Below are 21,680 nucleotides of genomic sequence, written 5' to 3'. Positions count from 1 at the left end.
GTGCTCCAGGTTTGGGGCACCACCTTCCTCCCTCATAGGTGGGGAGGGGAGCTCCCTAGCTGCTGCAGGTGTCACAGGACTAGGAAGACAAGAAGGGGGGTGTTTAAAAGCATGGCTGAGCTATGGATTGGCTGCCCCTTCAGTGTCCTTGTGTATTAGTTTGCTAGCACTGCCATGCAAAATAGCACAAGGTAGGGAGGCTTAAACAACAGAAACGGAGCGTCTCGAAGTCCTAGAGGCTGGAAGTGCAAAATCCAGGTGCTGGCAGGTTTGCTTCTTCTAAAGGCTTCGAGGGAAAGGGCTGGTCCAGGCCTGCCTTTGGCTTGTTCCTGTTGATGGATGTCTTCAAGTTCGCATGGCATTCCTCCTGCATGGCTGTGTGTGTCCAAATCTCCCCGTCTTAAAAGGACTAAGTCATATGGGATTAGGGCCTATGCTGATGGCCTCAGTTGAACTTGACTACCTCTGTAAATACCTTGTTTCCATATAAGGTCACATTCTGAGGTGCTAAGGGCAAGGACTTCAACATATACATTGAGGGGACACAATTCAACTCACAACTTGCAAAAGGATAGGTGAAAATCAGAATTATTTTTTAATAACTTCCACTGGAGGATTGTTGTTTCTTTGCATGCGATAGCCCAGGAATCTGAGTTGTGTAGAACAGAAGAGAGCAAGGGGAGGAGGATCGGGGAGGAAAAGGAGAAAGAAGAAAAGGAAAAGAAGGAGGAGGGTGAGGGGAAGGAGGAAGAGGAGGAGGAGGAGCAGTGAGCTGGGTCAGACTACCAAGCCTGAGGCAGGGTCAGAGGTTGGTGAGAATTAACTCCCCACTTACCAAAATTTAACTGTGGTTTCCTACAAAGCCCACCAACAAGCAGTGCCAAATGCACCAACAAGCAGTACAAAAGTAAGGCTGACAATGTGGTCATGGCATGAACACAAATGTTTCACGGCTCCCTGGCGTGTGCCACACAGGGGTACCCCAGGGGGAGATTCGGCAGCTCTCCCACAGCCAGGCAGGTGCGGGCCAAGGAGCACAGCACCGAGGCTCCCTGCCGATCACACCTCGGGGCTGGGAGAGCGGGATGCCACGCAGGTATCCGATGGCCCACCCAGCAGGAAATCCTCGCCCAGTGAGATCATCACGTTTCAGTGGTACTGCCTCCTGGAGCCGGCTGCAGGTTCCAGTGCAGTGAGCCTCCTGCAAAAGGAAGTCTGACAAGGGCCTGTTCTGTGCATTCGTGCAGCACGTCTGTAAAAAGAGGTGCTGCTATGAGAGAGAGTGAGGGAACTGAAGAAGGGGCAATCGGGACTCTGGGCCTTGCAGGGGCTCGCGGCAGCCAGCTGACCACGCACACCGCCCCGCGGCAAACATAACGAAATGCAAAATCCCACAAGGCAGGGTGAATTTCCCAGCACGGTGCAGACCGCAAAGCAAGTGGTACCATGGCTGAAGCTTCAAAGACAAGAAAGGGGAACAAAAATAGCACTCTTGTGTCGGTGACAGGCCTGGGCCCACCCTGAGCCCACACCGGGACTCCCAGGCTGCTGCCAGCCAGGTCTGCCACACGGCAGGAGCAGACTCCTGCCAGGCGATTCTGACACATGCCAACATTTGAGAACCACTTCAGTTCTACCACCCAAACCAGTTTAGAGGGGTTCTAGAACAAGCTGCCCTACAGGATCTATTATCTACTCTGCCTCCGACCAGAGTCAATGCGAAGAAAGACAAGCCTGTTTGCAGGACCAATTTAACCCACTCGTGTGTAATCAAGTTCTTCCCCTCATGTCCTTTGTTTTGAGATACAGAATTCTAGACCTTGCCCCCAAACGGAGCCATATAGACTGTGTATAACTAGTCTCAGACTATTCAGTTAATTTGCACATTTTACTTTATTGTAATGTCTCTGGCACGGGAAAGAGGGCTAGTTGCTAGGAATCGGATTTGGGCAGCGCAGCCTTTACCTGAGCCCTCTTCGGTCAGTCTCGCTGTGTGCTTGGCTCACCTACCATCTGTGGTCCCGAGAATGCAAACATGCCCTTCATTTGGCCGCTTCTCCCGATTGTCTCCCCATGAAGTCTTATGAACCTGCTGACTTTCTCCCAAATTTAGTGACTTATTCATTTTATTTCTACTGGCTAACCTTGCTGGCTTCACTCCTCCCCCTTTGACCAACACTGCCCGGTAACTCCAAAGCCCACCGCTGTTTAGTCCCAGAGCCTAGCCTCTAGAAAGAGGTCGCTGACTTATGCACAGGCCCAAAATAGGGTCACAATGCGGTTCTGAGGAGGAGCCCTGGTCTGGAATCGGGAAGCCTGGTCTCTGGCCTCTGCTCTATGAACTCGCGGTACAATCTTGCCTCCAGGCCCCAGGCGCTTCTATTAAACACTGGGAGGACGCAGTGAATTCTTAGTCTCTCCAGCTAGGGGACCCCGGCTCTCTGGTTTTCTTCTGTTGGACAAGTGACCATACAGTATAGATTTCCTGAAAGGCAGTGACAATTTTTCAATCCCCGGCACCACTGCCCATACACCACGAGCGTACTGATTCCGTGCTGGCTTCTGTCCACTTGGAAGTGGCTAGAATTATAGCCGATAGTGAAGGGGGGTTGAGAATTCCTTGGGTCAAGGTAAGCGTAACGCAGAAAAAGATCTGATTTGTTAGACTTTCAGAACTATGAATAGCTTACAGTCCCCTAGGGCTCAAGAAACAGCCTAGAAATCTCTATTTTGAAAGAAAGGAACACAAAAGGTGGTATATGCATTCAAATGGGAGTATCATCCAGCCTTAAAAAGGCTGACAGAGGCAATTCTGAGTACGCAATTCTGCTACAACACTGATGAATCTTGAAGACCTTATGCTGAGTTGAATAGGCCATCACAAAAGGACAAAATGCTGTATGATCCCACTCCTGTGAGGTACTTAGAGAATGAAATTCAGAGACAGAAAGTAGAATGGTGGTTGCCAAGGGCTGACGGGAGAAGAGGAGAGGGGAGTTTTTATTTGTAGGTTTAGAGTTTCAGTTTTGCAAGATGAAAAAGAATCCTATAGATGGACGGTGGCAATGGCTGCGTGTGAATGTGCCTAACACCACTGACCTACACTCTGAAAAATGGTGAAGATGGTACATTTTACAGTATGTGTACTTTACCCTAGTTTTTAAAAATGAAAAAGAAAAGAGAAAGGAACAGCTTGAACACTGAAATTCTCAGCTATGGTATTAGCATTGTATCATCAGAGCCAAAAGTAGCTACATAACATAATAGATGTCGTACATTTTTATGCCCAACCACCAATTTTCCTTCTGCTGAAAGAAACATCTCCCTGCTCTGCCACTGACAACTAGTATTTTCTTACAAATCACCAGCTCAGAAAATTCCGTGACTTTCAGCCACCAGTCCACTGGAGATCACTGAGGCAGGCAGGGCTAGCGGGCAGCATCTTGCAGCGAAGAGAACGTGCCCCCCGCAGCCAAACAGCTCCTCCAAGTGACTTCAGCTTCTCCCCCAGAGAAAAAGGGACCCTCTGGAGAGAGGAACAGATTTCTTTTGTAAATGAAATGCATAACTTTTAGCTGTTACTGGAACCATCAACCTGAATATCAGGGAAAAAAATCCATTACGGATAACATAATCTTTCGTTTCTTCCAAATGAAAATTGACTTTGTCTCCTGAATTTCAACATGAAGATAGCTATGCATTTTCATGCAATAAGCAGCGGCCAGGATGCAAAGGAACCAGTTTTTCCTCCTTTTCCCCCAATAATTGGCCATTTGTTTGGATTTACAAGAGCTCGCTCACCCATCTATTGCCTTAGGAAATCTTTTTACAAGATACATACTTTTTCCTTCATTTAAACTTGATACTCTGGACCTAAATTACTTTATAGCCAGGACTTAAGAAAGAAACTCGGGAAACTGCTTAAATGTTCTAAGAAGTTTTTCTTAAACAGACTTAAGAGGTTTTTAAAATCAGCTATTTTTTAAACTAATACACCTCTCCATTTTCTGATTGTACAGAACAACTAGGGCATTTCATATGGATCTCTCACTCTTTAGAAATTCTGGCTTAGAGTCCTAGACTCCTGGAATATGCACTGTGAGCTATTCTTGGTATTTCCTAGGGTCTACGAGAAACTGAATGCTTTTCCTAGAAAGACAACATAAGCTAAGTGAAACTTCAAACTTTTTTATTTTGAGTTGGAATTGTATCAGCTCAGTTTAGAAATGCTGGTATCTCACTGATTATTAAGGTCTTTAATTTTCAAAATGAAACAAATTTTGTTTTGATAAATCTAATGTACCAAATAAATTCTTTCAAAACAGATTTAGCAACCAGTGATAAATAAATGGACATCTCGGGTCTACACTCACAGAATTAAGAACTGAGAGAGAGAAGAGGCAAAAATATTATCTACAGTTTTAGAGACAAAGAACAGAATGAGGAATCATTTTATCCAAGATATCTGGTTTATGATCCCTATGGCTGTTCCCTTGGGTACCAGCTGCCTCTGAACACAGATCTGCCTGATGGGAGTCACAGACACACTCGTTAACAATCACAGCACACACAAAATGACAATCACCAGGACAGAAATACTTGGAAGAAAACAAGCCAAGGCCAGTTACAGTATCTTGGATTTGAGTGACTACATGGTCATATAAGGAACTGTGAATCCAACAAAGAAAACAATCTCCCCAAGACGTGTTTTCTGCATATTCACCTGTAAATCTGGAGAGACTAAGGGCCCTGGTAGTCAGGGATCAGCAACGAGACTTGGTATAAATTAATTAAAAAGTTTATTAGCCATAGAAAAAAATTGATTCCTTAAAACCAATTCTTGTTAAGTTCCCTGTAAAACAATAAGCTTACAGTATATTTCTTTCTCACAAACAGAAAATCACTATGCTTTTGGTCCAAGATATGTTGGGTTTCTTTCCTTCTTCTTCAGATGACAGACAGATGGATGTAGCCGAATCTATGAACGAGTGTACTTGCCCCAAATGTGCAACATAAATACAGAAGCGATGAACAGAAGACTCATAACCAATACTGGAACAGGGCCACTGGAAATAAGAAGAGAAGGCAGGCTTACTTTTAGTACTAATACATTATTTTATCTGTAACACTAAAGATTGCCTAGGGGAAAAGCAGGGGGCGTACCTGAGATTCATGCAAGAATATCATTACAACATTTAGTAATATTCCCCCAAATTATTATTATGGATATTTTGAGGGTGTGGAAATGGCATGATGCTTACTTAGAAAAGGAAAAATCCTTATCTTTTAGTAGACATACTAAAAGATACATAAATAAAATGATTTGATGTCTTGGAGACACAAGTCTCTGTAATTTCACGTACTTGATATTTTCCATAATAAAAAGTAGGACGAAAAATTTCCCAAACTCTCTATGTGCAAATAACCCAATTACCAAACTGTTATTTCAAGTTAATATTTATTTAAAGACAACCTTCATTGTCTAACTAGAATGTATCAGGCATAAAAAGACACATATCACATTCTAAGTTACAAGGTGTTTTCAAGTATGTAATTCCACTTGATCAACAAAACTCATGACCCAGAACAAATATTAATCTCATTTTATAAATAAGGAAAGCTGATGTTCAGAGACTAATTATTACTTGCATAACAGCACACAGCCAGAATAGGAAGGAAGAGATTTGAGCTCAGGTTTCCTAATTCCATACATAGTGCTCATCTTACTCTTTAAGGTTCCCATCTAGTTCAATTTAGGAGTTTATCATAAGAAGGAAACAGATTCTACCCATCAACGCTTCCCTAATCAAATGAGTTTTTCAAGTTGAGAATTGGTACATGGGTTTCTTAAAGGGAGAACCCTTTGATCTCACACAACCTGTGAATGCTAGCTGGTGAAATGAGCCCCCTCCCCACCCCGTTAAGATGTTGCTTCACACTGGGTGTTGTATGGAAACCAATTTGACAATAAATTTCATATATTGAAAAAAAAAAAAAAAGATGTTGCTTCACCTCCCAGATACAACTGGGGAGTGGATATTGGAAAAGACCCCAGAAATCTTTATCGCGAAGGCAGTGAGTGGAGTAACCCAGTGGAGCAGTGGAGTAAGAGTCCATCAGTGGCCGATAAACAACACAGATCAAAGTCCTTGCTACACTATTCCGTTCTTCCAAAATCTGTACAATTACTGAAATAAACAAATTTAAAAATACATGGGAAGCAATCTTCATCGAGTTACACTTGATCATACCCTCTACTTTGGTGCAATGTTAGAGCAACACCAGACACAAAACATAAAGCTGAGAGCGCAGCTCCCAGAGAGCTGGAGTCTGGGACCCAACTCTGTCACTCATGAGCTGTGACCATGGCCCTGTTACTTACCTTCTCCGAGCCTTGTTTTCCTCATCTGTAAAATGGGGATAATCCTGGCGCCTCTCCCATAGGGTTGTTGAGGTGTTAAATAAATAATATGAACACAATGCAGGCTTACACTAAGCTCCAGGAAATGCAATTATTATCAGCCTGAAAACAATTCTGAACTCCTAAGAAGAACCAGCAACAAGATCCAAGATGTGAATCTGTGGATATAAATTCCCAACTGCATCCTTTCATCAAAAATATCGCTCTCGTCCTGAGGATGAAACTGTGGTTTACGACACTTCAAGGAACAGCTTCTATCCTGGGAGGACTCAAGCACTAAGCAGCAGCAAGCAAGCCTGGCGGTTCAACAACACAAAGCCCAGAGCAAGCACAAGCCAGACGCCTACGAAGAGGTTTTACCACCTTCTTGACAAGAGTATACAATTAAGTCCTCTGGATACCATGAAGAGCAAGAGGCTTCAAAATTTCTCTCTGAAATACTCATGAAGATTACCTCGAACAAAGACCAAAAGGTTTTTAATACCAACTCACACATCCCAACCCCAAGAATTATTTCCTAAATATGTTCTCACCTTATAAATCTTCACGACAACAGTAAAAATTCAAGTAAAACCAAATCTCAAGAATTCCAAGGAACTCTTAGGAAGTCTTCCTCAACTACATTTGCAATCCGAGTCAAGCTACTAGTCAAGTTGATTAAGCTAATCCAAGTAAATGTAATTTTGTCTTTTTCTAGCAGACAAGCCATGTGGAAAGAGCATGGGACTGCACAGTCAGAAGGTGTATTCCAGCTCCTGCCCGGCTGCTGGGAGTGCAAACTGGTGCAGACGCTCCGGAACACAGTGTGGAGGCTCCTCAAAACATTAAAAATAGAACTACCTTATGACCAGCAATAGCACTACTGGGAATTTATCCAAAGGATGCAGGAATGCTGATGCATAGGGGCACATGTACCCCAATGTTTATAGCAGCGCTTTCAACAGTAGCCAAATTATGGAAAAAGCCTAAATGTCCATCAGCGGATGAATGGATAAAGAAAATGTGGTTTATATATCCAATGGAATACTACTTGGCAATGAGAAAGAATGAAATCTGGCCATTTGCAGCAACGTGGATGGAACTGGGGGGTACTATGCTAAGTGAAATAAGTTAAGGACAGACACTGTATGTTCTCACTCATATGTAGATCTTGAGAAACTTACCAGAAGACGATGGGGAGGGGAAGGGGAAAAAAAAAAGTTACAAACAGGGAGGGAGGGAGGCAAAGCATAAGAGACTCTTAAATAGTGAGAACAAACTGAGAGTTTATGGGGGTGGGGGAGAGCGAAAAGCGGGTGATGAGCACTGGGCGTTGTATGGAAGCCAATGTAACAATAAATTGTAATAAAAATAAATAAATAAGTAAGTGAGGGGGAAAAAAAAAAGATGTAGTTCCAGCTCCTGCTGTCTTTGCCTTGTAAGTGCCTCTGTGAGCAAACGAGCGCATCAGTATTCCAGTTCCTCAGCTGCCGGGTGTAAGCAGGAAACAGCTGTAAGCAGTGGTGTTCTGGAGCCTCACACTCAGAGACCTGCGGATCAGGTCTGGCACACAGTACCAGAAACTGCAAGGTGAGCGAGGCCTAGGGACCCTGGACGCCCACTTCCCATCACCTAATGAGCACTGCCGGACCTACGAACTCAGAAAGTGACATGTTCACTCTCCAGGGTCTACTCACCGCCCAGCAAACGCAAGGAGGCCAAAGAACGTCTGGTAACACAGCCTGACGGAGAAACTCCCATTAGGCTGTAACAGTATCAGCCTGTTCCTCCAGGAAAGCTTTGCAAACTCACCCGACGCCAATTCAAGCGGTCACTCCTATTACTCAGGGTGGGACAAGAACACCAAACGAAGAGCAATTTCACCTCATTAAGCAGCTTTCCCTCCAGCTCTCTCTGTTCCCATTCATTTCTTCTGACACAGCCACGTGAAGATTCTCCCTTGCTGCCACTCAATCCAAGGAGAGATGTTATTCCAGGCCCTAAGCTGACTGACTGATACACAGACAAACCAAACCCAGCCCGCCTGGCACGAATGCAGCCGTTGTGCACTGTAAATCTCATCAAAGCAAACCCCGCTGGTGGCAGAGACAGCACTGCCGACGGCCATGCGACACTGGACAGAAATGCAAGGTCGGCTCCCAAAACTTACACCTTGAGCCCAGGGGAGTCTTCGGTGTAGAATCGCCACATGCCCCCTGTGCCTGCTGAGGTTGTGCGACCCGCACTCCTTGTTCCACAGCTAGCATTTTTTCTGGAAAGAAAAGAAATATTACAAACGGCTACTTCTCTGATGCCCTTACACCAGCATTATAGCATTTGCGACCACTACGTTGTTAAAGACCAAACAAACAACAAAAAAAAACCCACAAAAAAACCAAAAAACTTCTCTTCCCTTGAACCCCCCAAATTCTTGCTTTTACTCTATTATCAGGATAACCACTTAGGACTGAGTACTGCCATATCCCAAGGAATACAACAACCCCAGTAAGTAGTCACCATTTCCATTTTATAAATGAGGGAAACAGGCTCATAAAAGGTTAAGTAAAGGGCCTAGGACCACACAGCCAGCAAGCAGCCAACCTAGGCAGTGGACCCAGTTCTGACTCGAGCCCATCCACTTGCCCACATACCATGGGTGCCTCATTTGGACAATGCACTTCAGTTTCTCTTCAAAAGTGTTTTTGTGAAGTCAAGTAATAAACCCCTGCTTAAAAGCCCTGCATCCATTTAATCAGATTTTAAAATGACTACTTTAAAATGTTTTTAAGTTACTGTACTTGCTACCAAAAAAACCAAAACAATTAAGCTCTTACTGTAATCCAGGTCCTAAAATGGAGTATAGAGTTTAGAAAAAATTATTTTGTAATCCGTTTTCTCTATTTGGATATACTATCTATAGATCTTGGGCAGAGAGGTAAGATATGAAAACCGCAGACAACATCCAGCCAGAACGTCCCTCACAAGGGGATCAAGGGTTGGCAAACGAGCTGTGTGGTACAGGCAGCCCTAGAACACAGAAGTAGCCAAATAGCACTTTGCCACCGACCAGGGTACACAGGGAAAAGCCAGAAGTGAAAACCCTGCTGCCCCTATCTCTTCTCGCTGCCCTTCCAGCTCTGCTCCTAATCCCCTTGCCATGGGGCCTTTACCCCAGACTCTCACCTTGCCATGGCCTTTACCCCAGACTCTAGTGCAGACACATTGATTATAGGCTATACGGTAGCCTGCGGACTTAGAAGTCCATGTATATGGCTGTTTCTATGAGAAAGCTGATTGTAAATAGCAAACATAATCATACAGGGATTGGAACAGCCTTTACACACAAGGATATACATCGTTTAAGCTGTGGGGTAGGTACCTGAAATTTTCCTCCTTGTTCATAAAAAGGAACTTGAACTAGATAGTAAATCCAGTATGGACAGGATAAGTCACCAGTTGAGCCAGGACTAGGACCCACGCACTTCCCACTATTCCCACAACCTCCCAACTGCAGTGCTTATTCTCAAAGTCTCCCGGAATTACAGGAGATCCAAAGAAATCAGTCTAGGCTCTTTACAGATTTTTTATATCTACTGGCACATGGGACAATGCAGAGGACTTGATAATCAGGGTACCTGGAAATACCAAATGTACTCAAAACACTACCCATCTCTCCACTGGAAAGCCAGGTAGAAGTTGACAGAGCCCATTTTAATCCCTTAAATTTCTATTAGGGGTCTATTTTACCCTTCCTTTCTGGTCACAGTATAACTGCCTCCCACTTCCTATGCCCTATGGTTCCTTCAAAAATCCCAAGACTACAGGATGGCTATATTCCTTCATTCATTCATCATTTATTATGCCAGGTCTTATAGTAGGACAGAGATGATGGGCCATTTCTGAAAAAGCGTAACAAAACAGATGAATACAAAAATATAAATGCTACTATAACCACATGAACAAAATGCTTTGGGAGCAAAAGAGAAGACTCATAGCTACTGCTGCTTTCCAAGTCAGGAAAGGCCTCAAGAGGAAATAACCCCTGAACTTGGTCTTGCAGAATAAATATAAATGGGTGAAGGGGCTGCCTAGTGAGTCCTGTTGTACTAAGCTCACTGCTGCTAGATCACAAAAGAGGAGAAGAGGCAAGTAGGCTGAAAAAAAATACCAAAAGCATTGGTATCCACCCCCACCCATTTTCCTTTAAAGGTTCAGCAAAAAGAAGTGAGACAGAAACTAAGAAGATGTGTGACAGAATCAGAGGGCAGTACAGATTGGAGTGGAAGTGATCTGGAGACAAGACTTTGGTAGAAAACGCAAACGTCTAGAGGAGAGAAGTTGGGCTAAACTAGAACAGTGAAAATAAAAAAGAAAAGGACGGATGAGAAGCTTTCTGTGTCCCATTCGGTCTCACAAATGACTAAATAGAGACAGAGCATAAGAAAAATCCAACACCACCCTGAAGTTTTGGCTTTGGGAAACAAGTGTTTAGTAACAGTGCCATATGGAAGTAAAGGGAAATATAACTGGGGCAGAAGCTAGGATGAAAGGAGACTGAGTTTTGTTATCAGACAAGTCCTGTTAGACTGAGTGTGATGGGACCTCCAAATAAAAATGAGACGGGAAAGCTCAGGACCAAAGACCAGTTTAATAACATCAGTTTTCTCAAAGTTGTCTCTGATCCAACTCGTGTGTTAACTTTACTCTTTTAACAGCGGTGTCCCAAACTGAACAATTGGAAGAAAACATTGCCTCCCTCTCGAGACACAAAAGACCTACAGCCACGTCGCCTGAGGCTCATTTTGCCCTGGTGATTCATTCCGGGGTCTCCTCCGGACCAGCGAATTCTTGGGCCCCATCTCTCTGACACCACAGCCAGAGGGTCGCGGGAATCCTTACCTCTGCCGGACCGTGGATCCGGCCGCCCGGGCAGCCACCGCTTTGCTGGGAGAGCGCCCTGACGAGCCCACATTAGTACCACTGGGAGTCGGACCAGGCTACAGAGAGAGACGAAACGAGAGTGTGAGCGCCGCCGGCACGCCCCCAGACCCCAGGCCCTGGCGGCCAAGACCAGCACCCGCACAGCAGGCTGGGGACAGCGAGGCTGCCACAAGAGGAGGGCAAGGCAGACAGGAAGAGACGGGGCGCCAGGGAGAGGAGGAGTCAAACAGGGAAGACTGGGGCCGCCATACCATGCTGGAGACTGGAAGGAGTTGGAGGCAGAAACTGACGGCCAAGGATCGGTGAAGACCTCAAAGGCCCAGCGGCAGGAGAGGCTGGCTCAGACCCCGCCCCCAGGCCCCTGGCAGGGTCCTCGGTGGCTCCAGGGACGCCTGGGTTGTCCCACCATATGCCTGCATAAATTTTGTTACAGGAGACTTGATCAGTCGCTGCGTGGGAAGTGCAGACCTTCCGCCTGCTTCCTTTGGATCGCAGCGTCCTCCATAGCGTCCTACCAAAGGGAGGATACAGACACGGTCAGACGAGAAATTCCCTCTGGCAGACACAGGGCGCCCACAGATTTGCGCTGATGTGGCCTAACCGACGCAGGCGCCGCGAGGCGTGGTCGGCCCCGCAGAGGCCCGCTGGGAGCCGGAGAGGAGCATGCGCGGAACCCCGCAGGGGCGCGGGGCGCTGGCGCGACATCCCGGCCATGGCGGAGGAGCGGGGCCGAGACGAAGACCCTGGTCCCAACCCGTCGGTGCTGTTCCTGCACCCGGACCTGGGCGTGGGCGGCGCCGAGCGGCTGGTACTGGACGCGGCGCTGGCGCTGCAGGCGCGCGGATGTAGCGTGAAGGTCTGGACCGCGCACTACGATCCGGGCCACAGCTTCGCGGATAGTCGCGAGCTGCAGGTGCGCTGCGTAGGCGACTGGCTCCCGCGCAGCCTGGGCTGGGGCGGCCGCGGCGCGGCCGTCTGCGCCTACGTGCGCATGATCTTCCTGGCGCTGTACGTGCTGTTTCTCGGCGACGAGGAGTTCGACGTGGTCGTGTGCGACCAGGTGAGGCGGCAGTGAGTTCGACCACGCCCGACCCCGCCTCGCCTCCTATTCCCAGTAGGAAGGGCGCACTGCATGGCATCTGCTGAGCTCTCCCGGTCTGCGGTTCGGAAAGATCCGAACTGATCTGGAGAGATGAGAATTGGGAGTGAGATTAGTTCTCGAACTTTAGTGTGGACACATTAAAGTTGCACGTTGTCACAGGGCCCCATTCTCAGAAGCTTTCATCCTGGAGCCCTGAGGTGGGGCCCAGAAAGCTGCATTTTCGCAGGATCATCGGCGATTCTGAAATAGATGGGCCTTGGGGCTTGCTTTAAGAAGCAGAAGCGTTAGAAGTCAGCCTTCAGCCACCTTTCACTTCTGAGTAACTTGCACGTCTTCTCTCTTTGCATTATTTTTGTTGACACTTCCAGGCCACATGCATCCCACTGCCTGTAGCTTTTGAGGCCAAGCCACCCCATTCGTCCTCAGTGTAGTGTTAAAAACACCAAGCTAAGCATGTCATGCCCCTGTTAAAACTTTAACATGGCTCCCTATTAGGCTTGGGAGAAGTCAGAGTTCTTTATAAATAATGTCTACTTGGATCTGGGCTCTAGCTATTTTGGACTCTACGCCTTTTTCTTTTCTTCTTCTTTTTTTTTCCCCTCAATTTATTTTAGAAAGTAACGTTTATTCAGAACAAAAATTCAAATAGTATAAATGTCCCATCCCAGTTCCACTCCGTAAAAGTAGCCACTGTTAGCAGTTTCTCCTGGATTCTTCCCGAAATTGCCTGTGGCTGCTCTAGCATATGTGTCTGTTCTCAGATGCATCTTAATTGTAATAATGAGGATTGTGGCACACCTACTATATGATAACTTAACCTTTTTTTCACCCCAAATTTCTGTTTGAGACATCCGTATATATCAATATTAGAGATTCACTTCATGCTTCATAATGGTTGCTGGAAAATCTGCTTTTGTTTGAAAGTAATATAATTTATACATTATTCTGTTAAAGGATGCTCATTGTGACCAGTTTTTTGCAAATAGATCAGTGTTGTAGTGGGCATCCTTGTATCCTTTTTCTTTGTACTTCTGTCCGCATGTCCTTTGAGTAAATTCCTAGAAACAAAGTTGGTGTCCAAGAGGGGTTTTTTTAAATTATTTTTTAAATACTTATTTATTTTTGAGAGACAGAGAGAGACAGAACACGAGCAGGGGATGGGAAGAGAGAGAGGGAGACCCAGAACCTGAAGCGGGCTCCAGGCTCTGAGCTGTCAACACAGAGCCCAACGTGGGGCTTGAACCCACAGACTATGAGGTCATGACCTGAACCGAAGTTCCAAAGTCGGGTGATTATACTCAGCCACCCAAGGGCCCCTCCAAGAGTTTATTTTATTTTATTTAAAAAAAAAATTTTAATGTTTATTTATTTTCAAGAGAGAGAATGGGGGAGGGACAGAGAGAGAGAGACAGAATCCCAAGCAGGCTCCAGGGTCTGAGTTGTCAGCACAGAGCCTGACATGGGGCTTGAACCCATGAACCTCGAGATCATGACCTGAGATGAAGTCAGACACTTAACCGATTGAGCCACCCAGGTACCCCCAAAGAGTTTATTTTAAATATCAATAGCTATTACCAAATTAAGCTTTCAAAGAGGTCGTGTCACTTTGCTCTCCCACAGTGTTATTCCTTTTATTCCATGTTCTTCCTGTTCATGTTATTCCTGTTATTCCATGCTCTTGTGCACATTGGGTGTTATCAACCATTTTAATCTTTGCCAAACTGATAAGTGGAAAAGGTTTCACATTTGTAATTGTGTGTTCCTTTAATTATTATTCCTGAATTACTTTGGTCATCCTTGCTTGTATAGAAGCTGTTTCTTTTTTAAGAAATGTGGACATTTCCAAATATCCTGCATGTGTAACTAGTTATTAAGCATGAGGCAGCTGAGGGGCGCCTGGGTGGCTCAGTCAGTTGAGCATCCGACTTCGGCTCAAGGCATGATCTTGCAGTCTGTGAGTTCGAGCCCTGCGTCGGGCTCTGTGCTGACAGCTCAGAGCCTGGAGATGTTTCGGATTCTGTGTCTCCCTTTCTCTCTGCCCCTCCCTCGTTCATGCTCTGTCTCTCTCTCTCTCTCTCTCTCTCTCTCTCTCTCTCTCTCTGTCAAAAATAAATAAACATTTAAAAAAAATTTTTTTAAGTAACTGAAGAGTCATCCCAAGATCATCTGTTTCGTCCTAAAATTTAATTAAAAAAAAAAAAAAAAAAAAACCATGAGGCAGCTGAGACTAGTGAATAGGGGAAAAAAAAACAGCTTGGAAGTAGGAGACCTGGATTTGGTTCCATATCTGCTACTTTCTAACTAAGAAGCTTTGGATAAACCTCGCAGTATTCTTCAGGTGATAAGTGAGCTAGAGATCAAGTAACTTATACAGATTACCCAACAGGAAGGTCTCTAGGAATGCCAGCATATAGTTCATGCTTAGTAATGATTATGGTTAACATTTATTGAGCACATACTGTGTGCTAAATTCTTAAGCATTTTACACACACCTGTGCGTTTAATCACAAAAACCATACAAGGGTTTTTGGAACTGCAGCTGTTGCCATGTTACAGAAGAGAAAACTGAGGCACAAAGAGAGGTAGATTACTTGCTCGTGATCACACAGCTGGCAATCTTGATTCCAGAGCCTATACTATAAACTACTATAGTTCATCTAGTTCCTTAGGAGGAGAAACACTAGATAGAGCTGCTGTGTCCATTGTGGTAGCCACTAGACACACGTGGCTCTTAAGCACTTGAAGTGTGGCTAGTCTGAACTGAGATGTGGTGTAAGTGTAAAATATACATCTGATTTTAAAGGTTTAATAAAAATCAAATGTAAAGTGTCTTTTATGATAATTGATTACATTTTGGAATAATAAGAATTTGATATTCTTTAAATTTCACCCTTAAAAAATTTGTAGTATGGTTACTAGATTTTTACTTCTGTCGAACAGCGCTGTTCTAGAGGAAACATTTGGATCTGCAGCTCTAAGTACTTAGCACACAGCCAGCAGGTGTCTGTGAGCCTTCTATACACCAGCCATTGTACTGGATGAGAGTCTAGGGGAACACAAGCAGAATCAGACATTGCCCACAATGAGCCCACAGACTAGCAGGCAGGGTGGATGGGTATGCTTTTGACTGGTTGAAGTTGAGTTGACCAGTCTATATCTGCTGTTGATTTTTGCTTTGGCTAGGTGTCTGCCTGTATCCCAGTGCTCAAGCTGGCCAGACGGCGTAAGAAGATCCTGTTTTATTGTCATTTCCCAGATCTGCTGCTCACCAGGAGAGATTCGTTGCTTAAACGCTTATACAGGGCTCCGATCGACTGGATAGAGGAATATACCACAGGCATGGCAGACTGCATCTTGGTCAACAGCCGGTTTACAGCTGCCATTTTCAAGGAAACATTCAAGTCCCTATCTCACGTAGACCCTGATATCCTCTACCCATCTCTGAATGTCACCAGCTTTGACTCAGCTGTTTCTGAAAAGCTTGATGACCTCATCCCCAAGGGGAAGAAATTCCTGTTCCTCTCCATCAACAGATACGAAAGGAAGAAAAATCTGACTTTGGCGCTGGAAGCCCTCATAAAACTGCGTGGAAGATTGACATCCCAAGATTGGGACAAGGTTCACCTAATCATGGCAGGTGGGTATGATGAAAGAGTCCTGGAGAATGTGGAACACTATCAGGAATTGAAGAAAATGGTCCAGCAGTCCGACCTTGCACAGTATGTGACCTTCCTGCGGTCTTTCTCAGACAAACAGAAAATCTCACTCCTCTGCGGCTGTACCTGTGTGCTTTACACACCAAGCAATGAACACTTTGGCATCGTCCCTTTGGAGGCCATGTACATGCAGTGCCCAGTCATTGCTGTTAATTCGGGTGGACCCTTGGAGTCCATCGTCCACGGTGTCACAGGGTTTCTGTGTGAGCCTGACCCTGTGCACTTCTCAGAAGCAATGGAAAAGTTCATCCATGAACCTTCCTTAAAAGCCACAATGGGACTGGCCGGGAGAGCCAGGGTGAAGGAAAAGTTTTCCTCTGAAGCTTTTACGGAACAGCTCTACCAGTATGTCGCCAAACTGCTGGTATAATCAGAATTTTTTAAAGGCCTTTATGCTGTATTCATAATTTCATTTTCTGTAGCTTGTAGACTCACTTTTGAAACCAAGAAAGAAACCTAGAATCTATTGCAGACAAGATTAAAAGAAAAATATACTTGAATCTTGAATCTGAGCCACTTTCCTATACACCACACCTTCCCATCTACTTTTTCAGAAAAAGAAGGTATGTTTTATGCTATGATTATTCCACGTCTTACCAGTATTGATTAAGATATAAAAATGATACAGTTCTGCATTCAGCAGAGTATTTTAATTATATTTTCTCTGGATTTTTGTTGCTCTGCCTATGAATTTTGAGTCATAGTGTGCCTTACTTGGTTTTGATAGTCTAAGTACGTCATCATTAAAGTCGATTAATTTGGGTTCATAGCATAATGAAAACAGGGTCACCGTAGTTCCCAAAATCAATGCACCTAAGCCTTCACTGTCCTCCGTTAGGAAATTTTTGTTAGTCATACCTTTTGCCTGGATCCATAGCAAGAATGTTCTGTACTTTTTTACAAAGATGATTTATTATATTTTTGCACACTGAGACATTACATTAATAGATGTTTATCATAGGAAAAGAAAATAACATTAGATTTGGACCTCTTGATCTGTGTGGTATTGTTAGGAACATAGACAACCAGGTCTGAAGTCCAAAACTAGAGTAAACTAGATGTTGAAGTGAGGGGACAGTGTCACTCATGAGTGTGCCTCTTCCGTATGGTTGGCATCTTCATGTCCTCAGAATCCTCAGCTTTGTTAATGTTGGTGTTTTGTTAAGTGAGCTCCTACCAAGTGTAAGCCACAATTGCTTTGTATCCTTCAAGGCCTGCCTTAGGTGCCATGGCTGTGAGGCTTAACCCTCCTCCCTCCTCCCAGCCTGCACGTGGTGTTTGCCTTCCATGTACTCTAGCCCTTTCGGGGCACTGACCAGTCTTACAGTTCCTTACTTAGCTGTTGGTCTAAGGACAAATAAACATTAAAGCACTTTTCAACGTATCTTTACAGATAAACTTCTTTATTTTTTTATTCCCTCCCAGCGTGGGGCCTGAACTCACAACCCTAAGATCAAGAGTCCCATGTTCTACCAACTGATCCAGTCAAGCACCCCAAAGGCTAAATTCAATTTTTTTTTAGTTTATTTATTTTGAGAGAGAGCGCATGTGCGCATGTGAGCCGTGGAGGGGCAGAGAGAGAGGGAGGGAGAGAATCCCAAGCAGGCTCCGCATCGTCAGCACAGAGCCCGACACAGGGCTCAATCCCACAAACCGTGAGATCATGACGTGAGCCGAAATCTAGAGTCAGACAGACACTCAACTGACTGAGACACCCAGATACCCCAAATTCATTTTTAAAAAAGAGCAGTGATCGCTAGCCAAAGGCTCCACGTTCATCAATTCTCAGAGCACAGACCTGAGAGCCTAACAGCCTGTGTCAGTGACTGGGCAAATTACTTAATTTTTGTGCCTCAACTTCTTCATCAGCTGTAATATTCTATGTTCTTCACAGAATAGTTATGATAGATTACCATACTATATGTAAAGTACTTAAAACAGTACTTGGCACGTGGGATGGGCTACATAAATGTTAGCTATTTTGTAATGTGGGGATATTGAAAACTGCAGAAGTTCCATGTGGGTTCATGCTGCGCTTTGGGGGTTCTTTACAGAATGAACTTTCAGGTTGTAATTTATCACCTTAGTCTGTATCACAGGAATATTTTAATATTTAATATGCAATAAAATGACTGTACCAAAAAAGGAGTTCTCTAAAATGAGAGTCAAATATATGAAGTCTTTTGTGGAATGAAAAGTTGAGTTTGCTTTTCTTTGTCATTGTGAACGCTTACAGTCCAATAAAGTTGGTCATCCCCATTTTGTGGGTTTTGTGTTTTGTGGCCTGGTGCACGTGTTCCTCCAAGGAACCACAGGCTTTGCAGAAAGGCCTGGTGGCTCAGACCACTGAGTTTAGGACAGAGTCATGCATGCTCTGATCCATAACTGGTGTTTACCCCTTCAGAGCACTACAACTTTTGCCTATTTGGCCATTTTTACGCAGATCCTAGCAAAATGGACTACAGGACTTCACGGGCCTTAAGTTTAATTTCCCTTCCTTGTCTACCCCGGCAGGTGACAATAAGACCAAAGATGGGGGGTGAAGGATGCAGAACTCTGTGTGCCGTGAGCTTCTAGCCCCTGATGGATTCGCTCCTGGCTCCTAGACCTAGGATGGAGCTTTGCCCATAAGACGTATTCACAGCTTCCAAAACTAAGCTGGAGCTAGGGAAAATAGAAGCATGGCACACTGAAGTGAGTTGTCTAGGACCCTATCAATAGTAATTCTTCTAGCAATCACTGTGTGCTGGGCATGACAATTCATAGCAGACAACTGATCTATCCTAACGGTTCTATGAGGCGTGTGGGTTCTTGCCTTTATAGGTGAGTGTGGTTAAGCAGCTTGCCTGTGTCACACAGCCCGGAGGGATGAACAGTCTCCAGGCTCTCCGGTTCCACAGTCCAACCACTCTACCATTCCGTTTGCCTTCCCCCTAACCAAACTCATTGTGTGGCCCTTCTTCCGTGAAACCCTCTACAGCACTGCAGGCGGGCCTGTTGAGGTCCTCAGGGTTAGAAAGGTTTTGCCAGTCGTTTTCCCTTTTCAGCCTCAGAGCCATCTCGTGAGATGCCTCTGGTTATCCCCCATTTTATCCCCCAGGGAGCTCAGGGAGATGAAAGGCTTGCTCAAGGGCACACAGCTAAAAAGGGAATGAGCCAGGATTCACCACAGCTACCCAATCCATCCAGGACTGCACATACCAGGAAATCTTAGCCCGTCCCCCCTCGGTAAATACCGCAAACTTCAGAGTTTGCAAAGGTCTTTCCAGGTTGTCTCATTTGCTCTTCACAGGGTCGCTGCAGATAGTTCTTGTAGCTGTGTTGACAGTGGAAAAGCTGCAGCTTGCAGCTAGGAAGCCCTGGGGCTGTAACGAACCCAGCTGTCTGATGCCAGATCGGCAAGGTCCAACAGATGCCTCTCCAGTAAATGCTTCGCCACCTCTACCCTGCCCAGTCCCCAGCCCCACGTGTGCTACCTGGCTCCACCTCTCCTAACGTAAGGAGAATGAGGCACCTACGCGCACGCTTCACCGACCTGCTGTCTGTTCGCCTCTGTCAGTGGCGCCAACTGCCCTGTGACCGCCTTTCTTTGCGTTTCCAACTCCCACTATCAAATCCACTCAGCTGAATAGGACCCCAGAGGTCACCCAGCCTAATTTGTTCTTGCACAGGTGGGAAAACTGAGGCCTCAAAAGAAAAAAGGACCTGCCTGAGGTCACACAGTGTCATCGTAACTCTCCTCTAACTTCTTAATGAAGCCCCTCACATCCCCTCCACTTTTATCAAAAACCTCATCTCCTGCCACTTCCTTTGAACCCCTCAGTTTTTTATCCCTAACCTGAGCCTCTGCAACTCCATCCCCAGCAGCCTATGAGGATGCCACGATCCAGACACCAGTGCCATGCCTACTAGCTGGGGGATGGGAGCTTTCCAAATGCCAGACTCCATTTCCGACCTGTCCTCTGATCAAACAGTAACACTTGGGAGGGAGGAAAGAGAGGGATTTTACCATACTGATTCCTGAGCCAAGGGGCTGCTGGAGCCAGCACTCTGGCCTTGTCAGAAGGATCGGAGGATTGCGTGGGGCTCACAATAAGGGTGAATTGTTGTGACCCAGAGATGTGAACATGAGCAAAACTATCACTAGGCCAGCTACTGATGTCATTTCAGACAAACATAGAAGAGTGAGTGTGTGTGTGTGTGTGTGTGTTGGGGGCGGAGGGGTACAGGCGTAGATGGGGCTTACCTTTGTGACCTGCCACTCACCCAAGATGTTGGCAGGCACAATTAGAACAGACTGCTAAAACGATTAAATCAGATTGGCCTTTGTTTTTCTGGATTACTTCTAGAATTCCAGGGTTCCACAACTATTGAGAAGGTGTCTTGATGCCAATAATCCTGAAGTCTACGTTTCCTTATCCATAAAGTGGTATGATCAGAACTAAGTAGCCTGCCCCACGGGGCGGTTGTGGAGAAGGACAGATAAGAGCGAGTTGGAGGGGCTGAATCAGTATGTAAATGAGTGAGCCAGAGGATGTGAAGCTGATTTGTAAATTACAGCGTGTCATGAGCTTGTTAGGGATGAAGGCAGTGTTTCACAGGCTGGATGAATTGCCCTTAAGAGTAGCGTTGGGAGTCTGCCTGTGCCAGGGCAAGTCACACCATGGGGCAATTGACAGGTGGTTTAAACCACCCCAAAAGGAGTAGTTCCCTGTCAATTTGTGCACTGCTTAACTCAACATTGGGAGGTTTCCCAACAGTCAAGACAGTGTGGTACCAAAGTGAGGACAGACGACGAATAGATCAATCCAACAGAACTGAGTCCTAAAATACATCTGCACATATGCAGTCAATTGATTTTTGCCAAAGGTGCTGAGAAACTCAACGGGGAAAAGATTTGTCTATTCAAGAAATGGCGTGGAACAATTGGATACCTGTATGGGGGAGAAAAAAAACCTCAACCTTTACCACACACGATACACAAAAATGAACTTGAAGGGGATTCTAGGCCTAAATATAAAAGCTAGACTGCAGAACTTAGAAAAGAAAACAGAAGAAAATCTCCATAACCTTGGGGTAGGGAAAGATGTCCTAGATAGGACACAAAAAGCACAAAGCCTAAAGGGAAAGATTGATAAGTCAAGTCTCATCAAAATTAAAAACTGCTGCTCTTCAAAGGACACTGTGTTTTAAAAAAATGAAAAGGCAAGACACAGACTGAGAGAAAATATTCATAGTTAATTTATCTGATAAAGACCTGCAGCCAGGATATGTAAAGAATTCTTAACAACTCAAAAGGACAAATAACCCACATTTTTTAAAGAGCAGAAGATTCAAAAGGCCACTTTGCAGAAAGTATGCACATAGCCCATAAGCACATGAGAAGATGCTCAACATCATAGGTCATCAAGAAAATGCAAATTTAAACCACAATGAGACACCAGTACACGCCCATAGAATGAAAGACTCTCAGTAAGAATGTTAACATATGGAACACCTAGACTCTCACCCATTGCTGGTG

The 21,680-nt window shown here is 45.1% G+C and overlaps 2 protein-coding genes across 2 annotated transcripts; one reads left to right on the top strand and one right to left on the bottom strand.

Moving 5' to 3' along the window:
- Positions 1-4,782: 4,782 nt before the first annotated feature.
- On the bottom strand, positions 4,783-11,897 carry SEC61B (SEC61 translocon subunit beta). The gene is made up of 4 exons (XM_049627250.1): positions 11,593-11,897; positions 11,300-11,397; positions 8,571-8,672; positions 4,783-5,066 (listed from the first exon to the last, which is right to left on the bottom strand). Exons 1-4 carry the CDS (start codon positions 11,593-11,595, stop codon positions 4,979-4,981), a joined length of 291 nt encoding a protein of 96 aa, XP_049483207.1. The 5' UTR covers positions 11,596-11,897; the 3' UTR covers positions 4,783-4,978.
- An 87-nt stretch (positions 11,898-11,984) lies between these two features.
- ALG2 (ALG2 alpha-1,3/1,6-mannosyltransferase) lies at positions 11,985-18,451 on the top strand. The gene is made up of 2 exons (XM_049627238.1): positions 11,985-12,401; positions 15,627-18,451. Exons 1-2 carry the CDS (start codon positions 12,054-12,056, stop codon positions 16,527-16,529), a joined length of 1,251 nt encoding a protein of 416 aa, XP_049483195.1. The 5' UTR covers positions 11,985-12,053; the 3' UTR covers positions 16,530-18,451.
- The last annotated feature ends 3,229 nt before the right edge of the window (positions 18,452-21,680 follow it).

The sequence above is a fragment of the Panthera uncia genome, chromosome D4 (assembly GCF_023721935.1).
Source record: "Panthera uncia isolate 11264 chromosome D4, Puncia_PCG_1.0, whole genome shotgun sequence".
NCBI lineage: Eukaryota > Metazoa > Chordata > Mammalia > Carnivora > Felidae > Panthera > Panthera uncia.
Note: the sequence above shows the minus strand (reverse complement) of the source record. Positions and strands in the feature narration are given on the sequence as shown.

Coding starts and splice junctions, on each gene's coding strand:
- ALG2 (XM_049627238.1), top strand. CDS start 12,054: ATGGCGGAGGAGCGGGGCCGAGACGAAGACCCTGGTCCCAACCCGTCG. Junction 12,402..15,626: donor ACGTGGTCGTGTGCGACCAG/GTGAGGCGGCAG, acceptor TGCTTTGGCTAG/GTGTCTGCCTGTATCCCAGT.
- SEC61B (XM_049627250.1), bottom strand. Junction 8,673..11,299: donor GGATCCACGGTCCGGCAGAG/GTAAGGATTCCC, acceptor TTTTCTTTCCAG/AAAAAATGCTAGCTGTGGAA. Junction 5,067..8,570: donor GACTCCCCTGGGCTCAAGGT/GTAAGTTTTGGG, acceptor TCTTATTTCCAG/TGGCCCTGTTCCAGTATTGG.